This window comes from Myxine glutinosa, chromosome 7 (assembly GCF_964187855.1).
Source record: "Myxine glutinosa chromosome 7, kmMyxGlut1.1, whole genome shotgun sequence".
In the NCBI taxonomy this organism is placed as follows: domain Eukaryota; kingdom Metazoa; phylum Chordata; class Myxini; order Myxiniformes; family Myxinidae; genus Myxine; species Myxine glutinosa.
Genome location: NC_136267.1, coordinates 108560184 through 108583970, shown reverse-complemented (window position 1 = coordinate 108583970; position 23787 = coordinate 108560184). Strand labels below are relative to the sequence as shown.

At 39.3% G+C, this 23787-nt stretch overlaps 1 protein-coding gene across 1 annotated transcript in view; it reads right to left on the bottom strand.

Moving 5' to 3' along the window:
- Positions 1 to 9022: 9022 nt before the first annotated feature.
- Positions 9023 to 23787, bottom strand: part of KCNJ3 (potassium inwardly rectifying channel subfamily J member 3) — an 88499-nt gene continuing 73734 nt past the window's right edge. The window contains exons 2-3 of the mRNA XM_068097545.2: positions 20113 to 20329; positions 9023 to 9636 (exon numbers count right to left, since the gene is read on the bottom strand). Of these exons, the coding sequence (XP_067953646.2) occupies positions 9023 to 9636; positions 20113 to 20329 (831 nt within the window). The remainder of the gene's footprint in view (positions 9637 to 20112; positions 20330 to 23787) is intronic.

Genomic DNA, 23787 nt, shown 5'->3' with positions numbered 1-23787 from the left:
TTTTGTGTTGAACGGATAAGGTTCATTTTTCTATCCAAGATGGCTGCCAAACCACATGACCTATGACATCATCATTTTCAAACTATAGGCAACAGTGCTGTAAGATGATATTTGTAAAATTTCGCATCGATAGGGTGAGCGGTTTCAGAAATATAATTATTTAATATTTTCCTTCAATCCAATATGGCTGCCAAACCATGTGACCTATGATGTCATAAATATAATATTTCAAAATAAATGGGTCATAGATCATGTGCATGCAATTTCAGATTTTTAGGATAAGGAATTTGATTAAAACATTTTTGGCTGGTATACCACTTCACCTATGATGTCATCATTATGCTTCTGTCCCCCAGAGGGAGTACTCGATAATGTGCCAAGTTTAAAATTTGTCCATTCAGCGGTTTCCGAGAAATATTTTTATTATTATTTGCGTTTAATCCAAGATGGCTGCTATACCACGTGACCTATGGCATCACAATTAGCATAAAAACATTCTGCATGGGTGTCACTCCTACCCTGAAAGTTTCGTCTCAATCGGACATATGGTTGCTGAGAAAAACGAGGTTTAGCCCGTACGGACGAACGGACGGACAACCCGAAAACATAATGCATCCGGCGACTTCGTCGGCAGAGGCATAAAAATTTCGCATGAAAAAAAAGCGTTAACTCGAAAATTATGAGGCATAAGTTGATAATTAATTGTTCAGTAATTTGTTTTTAAGGTGTTAAGTTGAATAAACCTAAACAGAATGTGTAACTCGAGGACTACATGTATTTTCATAAACAAATTGCTGTACATTGAATATTTGTGAATCACTATTGATACAAAATTTGAGTATTGAATCCACATCAGAAGAGTTTAAGAAGAAATGGAATTTAACAGCAAGCATACACTTACACCGTTTGTGTAAATTTACATGTAGTAAGTCGAAATGGAAAAGTAAAGAACAGATGAGGAAAGGGGAAGATGAAATTGCAACAGAATTGAGAACAGTTACGAAAGAGTCTGATTCAAATGTTTCTGTGGGAGATTTAACCTCATTTAACCTCATTTAATAAAGTAATAAAGCTCATTTAACCAAATCTTATTTGCTTGCTGGTCTCGCCCACAGCAACATGCATCCCATAAAGATTATTTCCCATAACATGAAAAATTCAAGTGCATCACTTAATCCACACGTCTTCTGTTCTTATACCCTAAGCAATATGGGGAGGTGACTGTACTTGAGAAGAACCCGTCCGTAAGGATACATTAATTCTCCAGAATTGGCATATTTTAGTCCAAATTGTCAGAGACCCTCTTCTCTCCACTCCAGCAGCCTATGCCCAACATATTTACATGAGGATAACTGGGGTCCTCTCCCACACTAAACCCCCGGTGCTATTAAAAAAATTACTACAAAAAACTTCACGTGCACACCCCGAGTACAACCACCAGATTTAAATTTATTCCTGCCAGTGGTTCATACATCAAACGAACAAAGTACATCATACTGTTCTAGGCCCTGTGCTTTTTCTGGTCTTTATCAACTCTGGAAAATCCTCTCTATCTCTTTGCTGATGACTCCACTCTCTGCTGCTCCATTCCTCTTCCCTCAGATCGGAAGTCTGCAGCCTCCTCACTCTCTGAAGACCTGGACAAAATCACAGACTGGTCAAACAAGTGGAACATGTCTTTCAATCCTGACAAATCTCACTCTCTTACTATGTCTCTCCGAAAAGACCGACTGGACAACCCTCCCATCTACTTTCTCAACAATCCTCTCCAAGAAGTTCTGTCGCTCAAGCTTTTGGGTCTCACTATCTGCCATGATCTTTCCTGGGAAAACCACATTTCCAAGCTGTCCTCCAAAGCCAGTCGCCGACTGGGCATCCTCCGTCATGCGAAGTCCTTCCTCAGCAAACCTGAGCTCCTCACCACATACAAGGCTTTCATCCGCAGCTCAATGAAATACTGTTCTCCCCTATGGGCCGGTGCTCCTGCCTCACACATAGCTCGGCTTCACGCTGTTGAAACCAAAGCTTTCAGAATCATTGGAGTCTCCCGTGATGAAGCTATCTCCGAGGGCCTTTCACTCACTCACCGCAGACAGGTAGGTGGTCTTTCTGTCTTCTACCGACTCCTCTCCGGCCTTGCTCCCCCAGCTCTCTCTGTGCTTTGTCCCCCAAATATTTCTACAGGTCGCACAAGATCTGCCAGCAACCCTCTGATGATTAAACTGCCGAAATCTCGGCTCTCTGCTCACCCTCACTCTTTCATTCCTCTTTTCTCCCGCCTCTGGAACAAACTCCCACATTCCCTTCAATCCCACTCCTCCCTCCAGGTCTTTAAAACAGCTGTTCACCACCATCTCTTATCTTTCCCCATCCAAAACCTTGATCTTTTCTACCCCCACTAATTCACCCCAGATCCACCTTGTTTGAAATTCCAACTTCTTTCCTGGAAGTCCCGGCAGTGTCCATATGTTTTATACCTCTCCCACCCCAATCTTCCCATGCCTCCCCCCCCCCCCAAAGCCTTCTCCCTCCCACAGATCTCTCGATGTCCCTGCTCTCAGATGTTGCGTTTGTGTTCCTCCCCCTCTCGCCCCATCTTGTCTACCGCTCCCCATGTTATATGTTTTATGTGTCGGTTTGTCTTTCTGTGTGATTAATGTTAGCTCTTTCACGAGCCTCGGTCTTGTATACAAGAAAAATTAAAAAAATACATCAAACAAACGAACAAGACGACGTCATGCAGAGCACGATACTTGCAAAATCCACCCCACCCCCGAAAAAAGGTTGCAACTGATCTAGCAAATTGTCCATTTCATCAAGATCAAAATTGATGATCTTGATCAAAGCTCGGGTCAATAGGATGAAAAGTGATGATTTTTAAATGAAATTGATGATTTTAGAAGTTTGGCCTAGAGTTGACCTTTGACCTTTTGACCTAAAAATAGTTGGTTTCCCAATTCAGTGAAGCACTATGAAAACGCTGTTAAATTTTCAAGTCAATTGGATGAAAATTGATGATTTTCAGATGAAAATGGATTTTGGAAGTTTGACCTTGAGTTGACCTTTGACCTCAAACATCGTTGGTTTCCCAATTCAGTGAGGCAATATGCAAATGCTGTTCTCATTTGGCTGTTCTCTCATTTGGCAGCTTGAGACCATTAGAATTAAGTCAATCAGATGAAAATTGACCGTTTTTCAGATGAAAATTGATGATTTTGGAAGTTTGACCTCGAGTTGACCTTTGACCTCAAAAATAGTTGCTTCCCCAATTTGGTGACTCAATATGCAAATGCTGTTCAATTTCCAAGTCAATCAGATAAAAAATGTCGATTTTAGAAATTTGACCTCTGGATGACATTTGACCTCAAAATCAATCGACTTCTCAATTCTCAATTGTGATGACCTCTACAGCTTGGTGAAGTTTCGTGACCAACCAATATACTTGAAAAATCTTCGCCTTTCGCAAGTAACAAGCACACACACACTTCTTGAATTCTATATATGATGCACATATGTGTGTGTATCTGTGTATACATGCATGCACACACACCTACAGTCAACTTGCCATCTCAAAAGGTTTGACCTACATTCTGGAGACCATTAGAATTAGCAAAAAATTCCAATTGGCTGAATGATTTACCAATTCCATCTATTTATTTATTAGTTGGAACTATCACTTACGACTGCAATGCTAGGATATGTGAAATTAAACCTGCATCCATTTATTGTTGCTAATTTACTGTACATTCAAATTGGCTAGAGTCAACATGGAGCTACCATTGACTCACAATGAGGAGAGATACATATGAAGATAAAAAAATTTATGTGAAGGTTTATTTCTCCGCAAAAAAGAAAAATGATTATTATTGGTCAATTTGCCGATTTCTTAGAGCAGATTCCACACAGTTGCGGTACTAAAAGATACAAAGAAACTCGACACAAGCGCACCAACCTTTCAATATCATTGCAGTGGTAAACTTACTAACCAGCCGAAGTGGTGTAATGGTTAGAGGGTCCACTCAGAGTCCAGGAGGTTGGCAGTTCAAACACCATGCCTGAATCATACCAAAGACTTCAAAATGGTACGTGCTGCTTCCTTGCTTGAGGCTCAGCATTTATTAGGAAGGATAAAACAACCATAAGTTGGATGTAACAGTGCAGGATTTTATGGGCCGAATGACCTCCTTCTGTGTTGAAATTCCTTGTAGGGAACTCATATTTAATCTCACCCACACCCAAAACCCAAAGAATGGGAAGGAGGAAGTGAACAGCAGAGGAATTCATGTGAGAAGAGGAAGATCAGGACATCAACAATCACAACTGAAGGTAATCTTTTGTAATTTTTAATATTTTCTAAGTGGGGCAGGGGGTGAGGGCATCTATTGTGAGCGTTGCATTGACACGAACTATATGTTGCCGCTTGACAACACATAACTCAAAAAAGCAATATCTCAAAATTGATAGAAAGCACAACATGCACAGAATACACACAGAGCAACCAATTCAATTATGTCTACCTTCAATTTCTCCGAACGTCCTTGTACTTCTCTATCACTATCACCTCCAGGTATATATATTTACAGGCAGTCCCCAGGTTACGAACACCCGACTTACGTACGCCCGTACTTACATACCGACCTCCGTAAAGCCTATTATTTAAAAAAAATCGAGTTACATACAATGGTTCGTACTAACGAACGGGCGCACTACTTTGCGCAACGCTCAAAACACTGCGCGTTTTCAGCGGTTCGTCGGCCCGAGGGAGAACAACGCCACGCCGTCGTCGCCATTTTAAGTCGGATTGCGTAAACACTGTTGTGTGCATTGTGTTTTGACTTAAATTTTTCCTGTGTTTACCCTCGTAATCATGGCTCCAAAGCGTAAATATGATGCAAGTGATGGTGATGCATCGAAGAAAAGGAAAGCGATCACGATTTAAACGAAAGTAGAAATACTAAAGTGATCGGAGAGAGGTGAAACGCCAACAAACATTGGAAAAGCGCTAGGCTACAGTCGGTCAACGATCGGGACAATTATAAAGGAAGGGAAGAGTAATGGAGCATGTAAAAGGCTCAGTCCCGATGAAAGCGACAATTATCACGAAGCAATGCAGTGGAAAGGCTATTGGTAATTTGGTTAGAGGATCAAAATCAGCGTAATATTCCTATTAGCCTTGGCTTAGGATGCAAGACATAAATTGGAACGAGAGTAAGTGTCAACCTTTAATCATTATATTTTCTTTTCTATCTAAACAGTTTAAGAAATGTTTCTTTAATGTTTTTTTTATACCTATAGATGTTTTAGGTAAAATATATACTATATACTAAGACAAGCATTTGACTAATTGATGCTAGATGTGAACCGTACGTATGTAACTGTTCCGACTTACATACAAATTCGACTTACAGACAGACTTAAAAACGGAACTCGTTCATAACCCGGGAACTGCCTGTATGTATATATATATATATATATATATATATATATATATATATATATATATATATATATATATATATACATACAGTCATGTCAAAAAGTAAGTACACCCCATGTAAAGTTATGACTTTTTCAACATATTTCAACATACAGCTATTTGATCTTCATTTCAACAATATTGATAGATAAAGGTGATGTAATATAACAAATATCATGAAACATTTACATTTTGTAGTCCATTGTATAATTTAAATAAACATAAATGCAAATTTCGCATGTGGAAAAAGTAAGTACACCCCTACATTTATCACTACTTCAAATACCTAAAATTAGAATCAGGTGCACCAGCTCAGGTGCAAATGATTAGAACATCGTTAGAGAGGATCTTGGAGGAACCTGTCTTATTTAAACCTCAGACATTTAGTTTGGTTTGCTCTTTGTTGTTGAAGTGTGTGGCGTCACCATGCCTAGATCAAAAGAGCTCTCTGAGGCCTTCAGAAAGAAGGTTATAGATGCCTACGAGTCTGGGAAGGGATTTAAAAAGACCTCCAAACAATTTGAAATCAATCATTCGACTATCCGGAAGATCATCTTCAAGTGGAGAAGATTCCAAACAACTGCCAACTTGTTCAGGCCAGGCCGCCCCAACAAGTTCAGCCCGAGAGCAGACCGCAAGATGCTGAAAGAAGTCTCTAAGAACCGCAGAATGTCATCACGGGACCTCCAGGTAGCTTTTGCCACTGTTGATGTTAAAGTGCACAAGTCTACCATAAGAAAGAGGATGCACAAATTTGATCGACATGGGAGGTGTGCCAGGAGGAAACCTTTGCTGTCCAGAAAGAACATCAGGGCAAGACTAAAGTTTGCCAATGAACACCTAGGCAAAGACCAGCACTTCTGGAACAATGTGCTCTGGACAGATGAGTCAAAGGTAGAGCTATTTTGTGACAGTACCAGAAGACATGTTTGGCGAAAACCAAAGACAGCATTTGACCACAAGAACCTGATACCAACTGTAAAGCATGGTGGTGGAAATATTACGGTTTGGGGCAGCTTTGCTGCATCAGGGCCTGGGCAGCTCACCATCATAGAATCCACTATGAATTCTTCATTGTACCAGAGGGTGCTTGAGGATAATGTGAGGCCTTCTGTCGAAAAGTTGAAGCTCAACTGAAGGTGGACCTTGCAACATGACAATGACCCTAAACATACCAGTAAATCCACCAAGGAATGGCTGAAAAGAAAGAAATGGAGGGTTCTGGAATGGCCAAGTCAAAGCCCGGATCTAAATCCCATCAAGATGTTGTGGGGGGATTTGAAACGAGCTGTGCATTCAAGAAACCCCTCAAACATCGCACAGCTGAAAGAATTCTGCATGAAGGAGTGGGCAAAATTTTCTCCCAGTCGATGTCAGAGACTGGTAGACAGTTATAAGAAACGCCTACTTGAGGTTGTTTCTGCCAAAGGGGGCAATACCACCTATTAGAGCCAAGGGTGTACTTACTTTTTCCACATGTGAAATTTGCATTGATGTTTATTTAAATTATACAATGGACTACAAAATGTAAATGTTTCATGATATTTGTTATATTATATCACCTTTATCTATCAATATTGTTGAAATGAAGATCAAATAGCTGTCTGTTGAAATATGTTGAAAAACTCAAAACTTTACATGGGGTGTACTTACTTTTTCACGTGACTGTATATATATATATATATATATATATATATATATATATATATATATATATATATATATATATATATATATATATACACAATTGAATTTTAAACCTGTCTAAGGTCTCTATTGCTACCATCTTCCCAGAAAGAGTCTTCCATACTATAAATATAGTTTCAATCAACCCTCCTTCAACCACCCAGTTCTATCACTATCTTAGGATAACAAATCTTTCCTGCCTCTATTTTATTGAAGGTCTTAGCTATTCTAAATATTTAATTGACATATCCTCATAATCACCTCCTCTCCAATGTATAAAGTACAACCTCCCTCAGCCAATCCTCAAACTTGGTCAATCTCATCCCAAAATCAATCCGCTATGCACCCCTTCAATGGCAGCCACGTCCTTCCTCAAATATGGCAAGCAAAACTGAATGCAGGAAGAAAGATTAGGTCTCATCATTCTTTGAATTGCAAGCATTTTTTCAATATCATTGCAATGTTAAATTTCATGTCTGTATGTCCAATCTCATTGTGATTAATTGTAATCTCCAAATCGACTCCAACCAATTTGAATGCGCAGTAAATAGCATAATTGGATGTATGTGAGATTTAATTGGCACATGCTGTACAGTAAAAGCCATAGTTCCAACTGAAAAATAAAATTGGTGGTCTGTTATAATTTGAGATATTACAATTGGAAACCTTATTATTATTATTATTATTATTATTGATTTTAATTGCAGGGTATTAGAAATATTAAGACTCCTCTGCAGTCATTTTCTGTCTGAGAAAATGGTTATTTCAGTGGATTTATAGAAGTAGCTGTTTTGAGCAATGCTTATTCTTTCTTTACACAGAGTATACTGATCAAATTTTCACAAGGCTTACTTTAATTTCATCTAACCTAACAACATACCATGCAGCTCATATGTTTGCTCACCAACAAGCAAAATAAACTGAAATTTGCTTGATCTCTGAAATACACGGGTGAGCTTTAACTCAATTTAAACACTTCCATGCAATTTAACTTATAAGTATGTCTCGTAATTAACAAACAGTAAATACAACTACCTCCAGCAAACCAAATATTATAACATTCAAAACATGTCTCGAATTTCCATTGCGGCAATTACTTCTCTTCAAAACACCGCATCAAACCGGAAAAAGAACCACCTTTAGAGTCCATTTTCCCCGCAGAGCAGGGGTTGACCTTTTTCAGGCACCTTGGTTCCCTTTTTGAAGCAATGTTTTATGGCCACAAGCCCTTCCTGCCGTCAACCCTGTTAGTCGCCTTTTACGACACACAGGGAATTACCAGTGAACTGGTACTCAATTTGTCGACCTTGGAAGGATAACAGGCTGAGGCAACCCCCCTGGTGTTAATTTCAGCGATCGACAGGGATTCGAACCCAGGATCCTAGGATCCCAAGCCGGCACCCTAATCGCTAAGCCAACACCAGGCTGATCAAACCGGAACGATGCAGTTTTTTTCTTCCATAAACAAAACTACACACCAGACATGATGTATCTGGATTTCACAAAGATGCTCTTTTTGGGATGAATATGTGCTAAATTCTCTGTGTCAAAGTTCATTTCTCACCTCGTAATATCACCTTGTATTCAGTCCGAAAGATTGAAAAATGTCTACGCAGTGCGACAAGCACTGCAAAGTTTTAGTAACTATTCTACTGGTTATACCTTTATTTACTCAAAAGGTCATGAATAATGGACCTAGTAGGGACTATATTTGTACAACTTTATTGTATATACAATCACTACACCTGCAAATGTATATATTAAACACGTAAATTTGTATACTTGTGTGCATACTCAAATACACATAAGAAAGGCTGCAGAGGTTGAGTCGATGTCGTATCATATGGCAGATGTTGATTTTTACAAGTTCATGTGCCTCTCGGAGTTCATCTTTCGCAACTTAGGAGGCAGATTGTCATCATGGCGCACGAATTGTGCAGCACTGTTTATGCGCTGCAGCTTTCTTTGCTGCTCTACTGCTGAAGTGCTGAATGCAAATGGAGTGGGCTTGCTTGGGGGGAGTTGTTCCTCTGCCAGAGTGGAATTGTTGCCAGGCACTGAGCTGATGCGTTGCAGTTTGAATGGAAGATCGCTTATGCTGCTGCTGATCTTATCCGTTGTCATGGAGCTCATGCGGAGCAGTTTCTTTGGAAACTCCTCTCGGCTTGTATTCATTCTGAGGAGCTTTGGTGGCAGCCTGCTCAAAATATCACTAAAATTATCCAGAGCCACACATGAAGGCTTGCGCTCCTGTGGTATTCCATTGATGGATGGAGAAGAAAGTGGTGAAGAAAGCTTTAGTGACTCTTCCAACTCTTGCATACTGTAGGGTGAAGTGGGGACTTCGAAGGTAGTGTGAAACTGTGAATAGTCTACGCGGAAAAAGCCTTCCTCCAGTGACATGACTGGCAGAAATCGATGGCCCCAGAAAACCTCATCTTCAGTGTAGGAGGTTCTTGCCTGGCATGTCATGCCTGCACAATGAATGGAAAGCACTTTCATCAGATCTCTTCCAAGAACAGTTATTTTAAATATATGTTAGGTTATTTTCTAAAAGAGTGTTTTTGAAAATCTGACATAATATCATATTCAAGGATATAAATACAAGCCCATTTTTGGCTTTGCTAACTTGCTTTATCAATTTGCTCATAAACACAGCTGGTGGAACCTCAGGAAGATATCAACATTATATGTTCAGCAACCTCAGGAAGATATCAAAGTTTTATATAAAAATTTCAGCTCTATGTTCCTACAATAAGTTGATCATTTCAATAGGCTTTTCAAATGTGAGATCTATCATTACAGATGAAGACGAGAACGACACTCAGTAGAGCACATTCCTCCACCAGGCTGAACAGTTTACGTTTTGTATCCCATTGATAGGCCAGATCTGGATTCCGATCGGAACCAAAATGGAATCGCATTGTCTTGTCACTTAACCAACTCATCCACCAAGTTTTGTCATAAGTCACCCACAACTTTTTTTAATATCGTGCTATATATCGTTTTTGGCCCTATTACTCATTGGTGAAAAACACTTGAAAGATTTAAAATTTCTCGTGCCTGGATCCGTTTTCGGATCTTCACCAAAATCGAATCGATATGACCTTGTCACATATAAAACCTGTCCACCAAGTTTCATCTGAATCCATCCACAACTTTTTGAAACATCATGCTATACAGTGGTGACCAAAAATATAGGCACCCTTGCACTTTTTTCAAATAATGCATCATTTCTTCCAGAAAATTGTTGAAATTAAAAAATATTTTGGTATCCACATACCAGATCTAATGTATTTCTTTGGTTTGCAGTGGAACAAAACAAAAAAATCTGAAAAAATTATGAAATCTTAGCTTATTCCACACATAAATCCTAAAATGGCCTGGACAACATTATTGGCACCTTTTAGAAGTTGTTAGAAAGAATTAGATTTCAAGCAGGTGATTCTCCTTTACTTTGGAATTGAACTCACCTGTGGTGAGTTGCAGGTGCCTGCAATATAAAAATCACTCATTCCACCAGTTTGAGAAGAGAAAAGGAGTCATTCTGCTGTTTTGTGTCACTGTGTGGACCGCAATGAGCATGGAGAAAATAAAGAAAACCAGAGAATTGTCTGAGGAGGTCAGACACAAGATTGCAGCCAAGCATGGACAATCTCAAGGCTATAAGTCTATCTCCAGAGACCTTGATGTTCCTGTGTCCACCGTACGCAACGTTATCAGGAAGTTTAAGGCCCATGGGAACTGTAGCCAAACTCACGGGACGTGGCCACAAGAGAAAACCTGATCGAAGATTGCAGCGAAGGATTGTTTGAAGGGTGGAGAAAGCACCTCGATCAACTGCCAAACAGATTCATGGTGACCTTCAGACACAAGGTACGACAGTTTCATCTCGCACCATCCGTCACCAAATCAATGAAAGGGGGTTCTATGGTAGGAGCTCACTGCTGAGAGAGAGAGATATAAGAAATCCCAACTGGATTTTGCCAAAACACACCTGAACAAGTCAAAATCCTTCTGGGAGAATGTCCTGTGGACAGATGATACCAAATTATACCTTTTTGGAAAAGCACATCATCTCTATGTTTACAGAAACCATAATGAAGCCTTCAAAGAAAAGAACACCTTCCATGCAGTCAAACATGGAGGAGGTTCAGGGATGTTTTGGAGTTGCTGTGCTGCCTCTGACACTGGGTGCCTTGAATGTGTGCATGGCATTATGAAATCAGGAGATTACCAAGGCATTTTGGAGTGCAATGTTCAACCCAGTATCAGAAAGCTGGGTCTCCGTCGAAGGTCATGGGTCTTGCAGCATGACAATGACCCCAAACACACTTCATAAGGCACCCAGGAATGGTTCAAGTCAAAACGCTTGACAATTCTCTGGTTTTCTTTCTTTTCTCCATGTTCATTGCGGTACATACAGTGACACACAACAGCAGATCGACTCCTTTTCTCTATCCAAACTGGTTGAATGAGGAACTTTTTTTTTTATTGCTGTCACCTGCAACTCACCACAGTTGAGTTCAATTCCAAAGTAAAGGAGAATCACCTGCTTGAAATCTAATTATTTCTAACAACTTCTAAATGGTGCCAATAATATTTATTATTGTCCAGGCCATTTTAGGATTTTAAGACACATCTTTTTGTGGAATAATAAGATTTAGTAATTTTTTCACCTTTTTTTGTTTTGTTCCACTGAAGACCAAAGAAATACATATATGGATACCAAAATATATTTTTAATTTCAACAATTTTCTGGAAGATATGGTGCATTATTTGAAAAAAGTGCAAGGGTGCCAATATTTTGGCCTCGACTGCACGTACACACACACACACACATATATATATATGTATATATATATATATATATATATATGTATATATATATATATATATATATATATATGTATATATATGTATATATATATATATATATATATATATATACACATATATATACATATATATATATATATATATATATATATATACATATAATATATATATATATATATATATATATATATATATATATATATATATATATATATATATATATATATATATATATATATATATATATATATATATATACACATACAGTCACGTGAAAAAGTAAGTACACTCCATGTAAAGTTTTGACTTTTTCAACATATTTCAACATACAGCTATTTGATCTTCATTTCAACAATATTGACAGATAAAGGTGATATAATATAACAAATATCACGAAACATTTACATTTTGTAGTCCATTGTATAATTTAAATAAACATAAATGCAAATTTCGCAGGTGGAAAAAGTAAATACACCCCTACATTTATCACGACTTCAAATACCTAAAATTATATCAGGTCCACCAGCTCAGGTGCAAATGATTAGAACAACGTTAGAGAGGATCTTGGAGGAACCTGTCTTATTTATACCTCAGACATTTAGTTTGGTTCACTCTTTGTTGTTGAAGTGTGCGGCATCACCATGCCAGATCAAAAGAGCTCTCTGAGGCCTTCAGAAAGAAGGTTGTAGATGCCGACGAGTCTGGGAAGGGATTTAAAAAGATCTCCAAACAATTAGAATTCAATCATTCGACTGTCCGGAAGATCATCTACAAGTGGAGAAGATTCCAAACAACTGCCAACTTGTTCAGGCCAGGCCGCCCCAGCAAGTTCAGCCCGAGAGCAGACCGCAAGATGCTGAAAGAAGTCTCTAAGAACCCCAGAATTTCATCACAGGACCTACAGGTAGCTCTTGCCACTGTTGGTGTCAAAGTACACGAGTCTACCATTAGAAAGAGGCTGCACAAATTTGATCTGCATGGGAGGTGTGCCAGGAGGAATCCTTTGTTGTCCAGAAAGAACATCAGGGCAAGACTAAAGTTTGCCAATGAACACCGAGGCAAAGGCCAGCACTTCTGGAACAATGTGTTCTGGACAGATGAGTCAAAGGTAGAGCTATTTGTCCACAGTACCAGAAGACATGTTTGGCGAAAACCAAAGACAGCATTTCACCACAAGAACCTGATACCAACTGTAAAGCATGGTGGTGGAAATATTATGGTTTGGGGCAGCTTTGCTGCATCAGGGCCTGGGCAGCTCACCATCATAGAATCCACGATGAATTCTTCATTGTACCAGAGGGTGCTTGTGGATAATGTGAGGCCATCTGTCGGAGAGTTGAAGCTCAACCGAATGTGGACCTTGCAACATGACAATGACCCTAAATATACCAGTAAATCCACCAAGGAATGGCTGAAAAGAAAGTAATTCAGCATTCTGGAATGGCCAAGTCAAAGCCTGTATCTAAATCCCATTGAGATGTTGTGGGGGGATTTGAAACGAGCTGTGCATGCAAAAATCCCCTCAAATATCGCACAGCTGAAAGAATTCTGCATGGAGGCGTGGGCAAAAATTTCTCCCAGTTGATGTCAGAGACTGGTAGACAGTTATAAGAAACGCCGACTTGAGGTTGTTTCTGCCAAAGGGGGCAATACCACCTATTAGAGCCAAGGGTGTACTTCCTTTTTCCACATGCGAAATTTGCATTTATGTTTATTTAAATTATACAATGGACTACATAATGTAAATGTTTCATGATATTTGTTATATTATATCACCTTTATCTATCAATATTGTTGAAATGAAGATCAAATAGCTGTATGTTGAAATATGTTGAAAAAGTCAAAACTTTACATGGGGTGTACTTACTTTTTCATGTGACTGTATATATATATATATATATATATATATATATATATATATATATATATATATATATATATATATATATATATATATTATATATATATATATATATATATATATATATATATATATATACATATATATAAACATACATATATACATACATACATATATACATACATATATATATACATACATATATACATACATATATATATATATACATACATATATATATATACATACATATATATATACATACATATATATATATACATATATATATATATATATATATATATATATATATATATATATATATATATATATATACATATATATATATATATCTGTATGTATATATATATATATATATATATATATATATATATATATAATATATATATATATATATATATATATATATATATATATATATATATAATATATATATATATAGACTTGGCATTTAATATGGAATATTTTTTTTTTCTTGACTTGGGTTTACTTTCTTAACTCAGTATATCAATCTGGTGAATTTCTTTTACACTTTGGTGATTTATTTGTAAAAAGAACCATGTCACTGATTGTCTGTCGCAGCAAAAAGTCAACAACAGGATTATATCACAGGTGGCGGGGCAAAATGTACAGACAGGTGCATTTGATGATTGGCTTCACAGTCGGGTATACAAGGGTTGTTGCATTCTGTATTAGTGGAAAACAACTGCTGCACATCTCCAAAAGTTATTGCCGCTTTCTCTGGAGATGGTCCGTCAACTCGACAAATTTTTTTTTTTTTTTTTTTTTTTTTTTGTATACTGAATCGAGGCTCGTGAAAGAGCTAACATTTATTTCACTAACAAAACAACCAGACAAACAAAATATACAAAAAGAGGGAGCGGAAGACAAGATGGGGAGAGAAGGGGAAGCACACACCACAACATTTGAGAGCAGGGAGAAGTGTGGGAGGGAGAGTGCTTGGGGGGATGAGGCTTGGGAAGGTGGGGGAGAGGTATCAAACACAAGGGGACCGAAATTAGTGGGGAAATTTCGTAAAGCCACCACTCCATAACAAAATGCTGTTTGTTATGGAGTGGTGGCTTTACGAAATTACGGCATGAAACAGCGTGCTATTGCTCGGCAGTATAGCATCACTCAAGGTCAGGTGTCAAAGATCCTGAAACAAAATGCTCAGACGGGTATCCCTACTCCAATACCGAGGCCAGGACGTCCTCGCAGAACCACAAGGAGGGATGATTGCCAGCTGCAGCGGTTAGTCCGCAATGGCCGTACCAAGTCAGCTAATCGGCTTAGGGCTGAGTGGCAGCAACTGACAAATGTGCCTGTATCCAGAAGGCTAGTCAACCAACGACTGGTTCAAGCAGGCTATCATGCCAGGCATCCCCTGAGAAAGCCACGCCTGACCAGACAACACCGCCAGCGTCGATTGCAGTGGGCCAGAGAGCACCGTCAATGGCAGCCAGGACACTGGACTCACGTGATCTTCAGTGATGAGTCTAGATTTCTGGTCTATCGTCAAGATGGCCGCATCCGAGTGTGCAGACAAGTGCATGAAGCCTACAACAAAGATTGTATAGTGCCAAGAGTCCAAGCTGAAGGTGGTGGGGTGACCGTTTGGGCTGCTTTTCATGCAGGGGGCAAAACTGACCTGGTTGTTCTGAATGGAAACCGGAACCAGTTCAAGTACAGGGCCGCCATTCTGGAAGAAACATTGCTTCCATTTGCTCGTGCAGCCTTTCGAGGAAACTTTGTCTTCCAAGATGACAATGCATGGCCTCATCATGCTCGCATGATCCAACACTTTCTTGCTGACCGTGGTGTAGAGCATATGGAGTGGCCTGCCATGTCCCCGGATATGAATCCGATAGAGAACGTGTGGGCAGAATTAACGCGTCAAATCGACCACTTGGACCAGCAGCCGACCTCTGTGTGTGAATTGCAGCAGGCTATTGTCACTGCATGGCAAGCGATTCCTGTCCAAACCTTGGCAAATCTCGTGAACAGCATGCCTCAACGTGTACGTGCTCTCCTGAATGCTCGTGGGGGTGACACGAAGTACTGAACTGTAATTTTACTGTCCGTAATCCCAGTCATAATTTCACTTTTGTTTTTGTTAAAAAAAATTTTGGCTAATGTGCAAAATAAAGAGATACTTCTGGAAAACGTACAGAACTTTAACACAGTACTGTCCATGAATTGAGTTCGATATCAGTTTGCATCACTTTCAAGGATCAATTTATTTGTTTCGAAATGTCAAATGTTGTTTTTGTTTCTTTTAAATGTCACATTAACAAAATCTAGAATAATTTCAACATAATTCCAATGAACTTTTGGGTCTAAGACATCTTGAAAAGTAAGTTAACCCCCACAAAAAAAATAATCCATATTAAATGCCAAGTCTGTATATATTCCATATTAAATGCCAAGTCTGTATATATACAGACTTGGCATTTAATATGGAATATTTTTTTTGTGGGGGTGAACTTACTTTTCAAGATGTCTTAGAACCAAAAGTTCATTGGAATTATGTTGAAATTATTCTAGATTTTGTTAATGTGACCTTTAAAAGAAACAAAAACCACATTTGACATTTTGAAACAAATAAATAGATCCTTGAAAGTGATGTAAACTGATATCAAACTCAATTCGCGTATAGTACTGCGTTAAACTTCTGTATGTTTTCCAGAAGTATCTCTTTATTTTGCACATTAGCCAAAAATTTTTAAAATAAAAACAAAAGTTAAATTACGACTGGGATTACGGACAGTAAAATTACAGTTCAGTACTTCGTGTAACCCCCACCAGCATTCAGGAGAGCACGTACATGTTGAGGCATGCTGTTCACGAGATTTTCCAAGGTTTGGACAGGAATCACTTGCCATGCAGTGATAATAGCCTGCTGCAATTCATGCACAGAGGGCGGCTGCTGGTCCAAGTTGTCGATTTGACGCGTTAATTCTTCCCACAAGTTCCCTATTGGATTCATATCCGGGGACATGGCAGGCCACTCCATATGCTCTACACCAGGGTCAGCAAGAAAGTGTTGGATCATGCAAGCACGATGTGGCCGTGCAATGTCATCTTGGAAGGCAAAGTTTCCTCGAAAGGCTGCACGAGCAAATGGAAGCAATGTTTCTTCCAGAATGGCCCTGTACTTGAACTGGTTCAGGTTTCCATTCAGAACAACCAGGTCAGTTTTGCCCCCTGCATGAAAAGCAGCCCAAACGGTCACCCCACCACATCCAGCTTGGACTCTTGGCACTATACAATCTTTGTTGTAGGCTTCATGCACTTGTCTGCGCACTCGGACGCGGCCATCTTGACGATAGACCAGAAATCTAGACTCATCACTGAAGATCACGTGATTCCAGTGTCCTGGCTGCCATTGACGGTGCTCTCTGGCCCACTGCAATCGGCGCTGGCGGTGTTGTCTGGTCAGTCGTAGCTTTCTCAGGGGACACCTGGCACGATAGCCTGCTTGAATCAGTCGTTGGTTGACTAGCCTTCTGGATACAGGCACATTTGTCAGTTGCTGCCACTCAGCCCTAAGCCGATTAGCTGTCTTGGTATGGCCATTGCGGCCTAACTGGTGCAGCTGGCGATCATCCTTCCTTGTGGTCCTGCGGGGACGTCCTGGCCTCGGTATTGGAGTAGGGACACCCCTCTGAGCATTTCGTTTCAGGATCTTTGACACCTGACCTTGAGTGATGCCATACTGCCGAGCAATAGCACGCTGTTTCATGCCGTAATTTCGTAAAGCCACCACTCCATGACAAACAGCATTGTGGAGTTGACAGACCATCTCCAGAGGAAGCGGCAATAACTTTTGGAGACGTGCAGCAGTTGTTTTCCACTAATACAGAACGCAACAACCCTTATATACCCAATTGTGAAGTCAATCGTCAAATGTACCTGTCCGTACATTTTGCCACGCCACCTGTGATATAATCCTGTTGTTGACTTCTTGCTGCGACAGACAATCAGTGACATGGTTCTTTTCACAAATAAATCACCAAAGTGCAAAAGAAACTCACCAGATTGATATACTGAGGAAAGAAAGTAAAGCCAAGTCAAGAAAAAAAATAATTCCATATTAAATGCCAAGTCTGTACATACATATCACAAGGGGATCAACACTATCATCATGTGTATATATATATATATATATACATATATATATATATATATATATATATATATATATATATATATATATATATATATATATATATATATAGATATATATATATATATATATATATATATATATAGATATATATATAGATATATATATATATATATATATATATATATATATATATAGATATATATATACATATATATATATATAGATATATATATACAGATATATATATACATATATATATAGATATATATATACATATATATATATATATATATATATATATATATATATATATATATATATATATATACATACATACATACATACATACATACATATATATATATATATATATATATATATATATATATATATATATATATATATATATATATGTATACACACAGTCAAGTGAAAAAGTAAGTACACCCCATGTAAAGTTTTGACTTTTTCAACATATGTCAACATGCAGCTATTTGATCTTCATTTCAACAATATTGATAGATAAAGGTGATATAATATAACAAATATCATGAAACATTTACATTATGTAGTCCATTGTATAATTTAAATAAACATAAATGCAAATTTCACATGTGGAAAAAGTAAGTACACCCCTACATTTATCACTACTTCAAATACCTAAAATTAGAATCAGGTGCACCAACTCAGGTGCAAATGATTAGAACATCATGAGAGAGGATCTTGGAGGAACCTGTCTTATTCAAACCTCAGACATTTAGTTTGGTTTGCTCTTTGTTGTTGAAGTGTGCGGCGTCACCATGCCTAGATCAAAAGAGCTCTCTGAGGCCTTCAGAAATAAGTTTATAGATGCCTACGAGTCTGGGAAGGGATTTAAAAAGATCTCCAAACAATTTGAAATCAATCATTCGACTGTCCGGAAGTTCATCTACAAGTTCAGAGATTCCAAACAACTGCCAACTTGTTCAGGCCAGGCCGCCCCACCAAGTTCAGCCTGAGAGCAGACCACAAAATGCTGAAAGAAGTCTCTAAGAACTCCAGAATGTCATCATGGGACCTACAGGTAGCTCATGCCACTGTTGATGTCAAAGTGCACGAGTCTACCATTAGAAAGAGGCTGCCCAAATTTGATCTACATGGGAGGTGTACCAGGAGGAAACCTTTGCTGTCCAGAAAGAACATCAGGGCAAGACTAAAGTTTTCCCTATGAACACCTTGGCAAAGACCAGCACTTCTGGAACAATGTGCTCTGGACAGATGAGTCAAAGGTAGAGCTATTTGGCCACAGTACCAGAAGATATGTTTGGCGAAAACCAAAGACAGCATTTGACCACAAGAACCTGATACCAACTGTAAAGCATGGTGGTGGAAGTATTATGGTTTGGGGCAGCTTTGCTGCATCATTGCCTGGGCAGCTCACCATCATATAATCCACTATGAATTCTTCATTGTACCAGAGGGTGCTTGAGGATAAGGTGAGGCTATCTGTCGGCAAGTTGAAGCTCAACCGAAGGTGGACCTTGCAACATGACAATGACCCTAAACATACCAGTAAATCCACCAAGGAATGGCTGAAAAGAAAGAAATGGAGGGTTCTGGAATGGCTAAGTCAAAGTCCGGATCTAAATCCCATCGAGATGTTGTGGGGGGATTTGAAACGAACTGTGCATGCAAGAAACCCCTCAAACATCGCACAGCTGAAAGAATTCTGCATGGAGGAGTGGGCAAAAATTTCACCCAGTCGTTGTCAGAGACTGGTAGACAGTTATAAGAAACGCCTACTTGAGGTTGTTTCTGCCAAAGGGGGCAATACCACCTATTAGAGCCAAGGGTGTACTTACTTTTTCCACATGCGAAATTTGCATTTATGTTTATTTAAATTATACAATGGACTACAAAATGTAAATATTTCATGATATTTGTTATATTATATCACCTTTATCTATCAATATTGTGGAAATGAAGATCAAATAGCTGTATGTTGAAATATGTTGAAAAAGTCAAAACTTTACATGGGGTGTACTTACTTTTTCACGTGACTGTATGTACATATTTAGGAACAAAAAACCAACATCCACAAAACAGCCATCACTGTACCGGTTGTCTCGACGATACCCTCCATAATGACGACGACTTCAAACTGCTCTGTCTGAAGTGCACGCTGTGATAGTTCATACAGTGGGCTCTTGTCATTGATGATGTGGCAGATAGTTAGTGGAGATACAAGGAAGAGCTGGTCGGCACCTGTTCTGAAGCCAACATCCAGCTCGAGCTGATCCAAAGGCAAGAATTCACCCTCGCGTGTCTGTCGAGACTATGGAACACTTGTAGTTAGAGCTCTGCTTGCTATTTCAGAAATTGTTAATGTGAGCAAGCTTGATACATCACATACAGTCGCTAGTAATTTTGTGGCAAAGGCTCATTTGGGATAAACACATTTTCATATCATTGTACAGCACCGTTAGCCCTCGAAAGGTGTACTCCTGGGTATACCCATTCTGATAGATGGGTATATTCAGGGGTACACCTATCTAGGGTTCAATAAGATGTTTGGCTTTTATCTGGCATTCTAAATAATATTGCGAAAGACATCAACATTTTACGAATTTTGAAACTGTGTGAAAAAAATACAAATGTGGTAAAAAGGTGAGATGAAATATCTTCCTATGTTGATGGGAATAATGAGATGAAGTATTTAGGATAAATTGTAGTTCTGTCCAAAGTGGCCAGCTCAAATTGTGCCCAGAGGCGAGCGGGCTATTGCCGACTCCCAACTGAGGAGAAAATTACTATCACTAATCGTGCATCTCATACTATTAAGACATTCCTGTGAAAGGGAAGAGCAGAAGGTTCCCAGTATTTTGAAAAGCAGAGATTATGAGATTATTTTTGGTCCCACAGCAGATAAGGGCATGGTGGTTGTGCTGATGGACAAAACAACCTACCACTAAATGTGCAATTACATCTCACCCAGATTTCCTCACCCAGGGATTTTTATTTGTATACAATGTCGAGGCTCATGGAGATATGCTATAACTAAGGAGATAAAATGAGTCCAAAATACACTTTGGGATAATGGTCATGATATATGAGTTTGCTACCTGCTTTTAACAAACCTAGTATTCCAAAATGAAGAAGGTGGATTATGATTGGGTGATGTGTATTTCCTTATTACTCAGACTTCTCGGAAAGAATCAGCAAAATAATACATGGTACACCAATTGGAGTGCTTTCTAAGCTGCGGAACACATCCACTGCTTATTCTACGAAATTAAAAGGCAAAATTCCAAATGGGGTGGTGTATTGCACTGCCTGCAAGGTTTGAGGTAAAGCATATAGTGGAGTACCTGGGAGAAATTTGAAATTTAGTTTGGAAGAACATCAAAGGCAAATGCCATTGAGAAATAATAATAAGAAAAGAAGAAGAAGAAGAATTATAATTGTGAGAAGTGTTGTCAGCTTCCAAGCAGTCGAAATCTGCTACCACCATGGACACTATTCGTACGTTTTCTGGGAAAATGGAGCCAAAATCCAGGAAAGAATACGTAAAGTGTGATACTTTTTGTGGCCCATTCAGCATCAGAAGGCCAAACTATTTATAGCAGATGACATGTTTCATCAAATTTCAATGTTTTGTGATTATGTAACATGTCTGACCAATAGAAGCTTCAAACTCACAGTTCAATACTGCCTAGAGGTGCTTAATTTAAGCTGTCTGCCAAATTTCATGGCAATTTGTTTCGTAGTTCTGGAGAACGTTTATTGTTTGGGACAAAATCCAAGATGGCCACCAATACAAGACGTAAATCCAAATGCAAAATCCGGTCGGAACAAGTTCCATGGGTGTCCTATAAGCATGCGCAGATTGACATAGCCAGCTATAACAGTTTTTTCAAAAGTCATTTCAGTCATTTCACAATAATTGGCAGAATTATAACAATAATAATCCTAACAAGAATAATAAGCTTCCCTCCTTTTGGTTAGGAAGCCTAATCATATTAATCCACAGCATTTATACAGCGCCAATATATAAGCCATTCAAAAAGGATAGGACAGGACATCAACGACTGTACGCCATTACATACAATCTGGCCATGCATTTGAGCTGGGTGGAGCTCGCATATTAGGGGAGGCACCAAATAGACTTCACTGATTGGTATGCGAAAATATGCTTCAGACTTGGTATGCGAAAGGCCAAGGAGGTAGTCTCACAATGAAATAACTGATATGCCCTTACAAGGGAACTAATCCTCTCCCAGTGGCCATCTGTCATGATGTGCAGGGCAGAGATTAGCAGAAGCCTGGGGTGAAGATTCGTGGAAGCATGTGGTTAGTTGCAAGCTCCACTCCAAGATTGGAGGAGACAGACGAGATGGGAAGGAAAAGGAGACATAAAATAAAAGAGAAAGGTATGTTGGAGGGATAAGTCAGAGAAGGATGCAGAGGCTGCTGTGCTAATTCGAGCCTGCCGTGCCCTGACTCCATCAAGCGGTGCCCTTGTTCCATCTCACCATAGTTCCTCCAGGCTGCCGTATCCACTCCAGCCTGAAATACCCGCTCCAGGCTGCCATGCCTTCTCCAGCCTGCCGTGCCCTCACTCCATCATGCCGTGCCCTTACTCAATCATGCCGTGCCCTTATTCCATCTTGCCATAGTCCCTCCAGGCTGCCATGCATTCTCCAGGCTGCCATGCCTTCTCCAGGCTGCGGTGCCCTTACTCCATCATGCCGTGCCCTTACTCCATCATGCCGAGCCCTTACTCCATCATGCCGTGCCCTTACTCCATCATGCCGTGCCCTTACTCCATCATGCCGAGCCCTTACTCCATCATGCCGTGCCCTTATTAGTCCCCTACCGGTGTTCACCGGAGGGGACTATAGGTTTGCACGCCGTCCCTCCGTCCGTCAGTCCGTCACGCAAAGAACAGTTTTCCGGACTTTTTTTCTAAACTCTTAATGCTAATGATTTCAAACTTGGCACATGGTGTCCTCATGATAACTTACAGATCGAGTTCGAACTTCACGACGTTTCGATCATTTTTGACAAAGTTATGGCACTTTGAACGTTCTGAATTCTGATGATCCTTAACTCAGTGCCATTTTAAGTTTTAATTTCCTTTAAAAACCTATTTCTCTGCAATAATAGGACCGATTGAGATAAAATTTTCACCATATGATGGACTCGGTCTGTATAATATTTTAACGGTAATTATGACGTCACAGGTCACGTGGTTCAGCCGCCATATTGTTTTTCGTGAAAACACGAAAACCCCTTTTTCTCTGCAACGGCTGAACAGATCGAGGCCAAACTTTGCAGGCAGAATCGCATACCCATGACGAACAAAAAAGTCAGTGAGCATGACGTCATGCATCACATGGTTTCAGAGTTATGACGTTTTTAAGCATGAACCTTTAAAACCGAGCTCCTCCCTCATTTTTGATCCAATCGAGGGGAAACTTCACAGATCTGTTCACCATATCGATATACTAAAATGTCCTTTTGGAATTTGCGATAGGGCACGTGGTTTGGCAGATATCGTTAATTAAACGAAAATATTTTTTTAAATGGATATCTCTTGTTTATTCTCGAGTTCTCCTCAAGCCGCACTGCACGTCCTCAGCCTCAGCCATGAAATTTGTCTTTATGTGCAGCCGACCTGTGCAGTGCAGCCGACCTGTGCAGCTCCTCAGTGCCTTCCTCAGTGCAGCCGACCTGTGCAGCTCGGTTTTAAATTCACCAAATGTCCGTCCGTCCGTTTGAAGGTACCGCAAA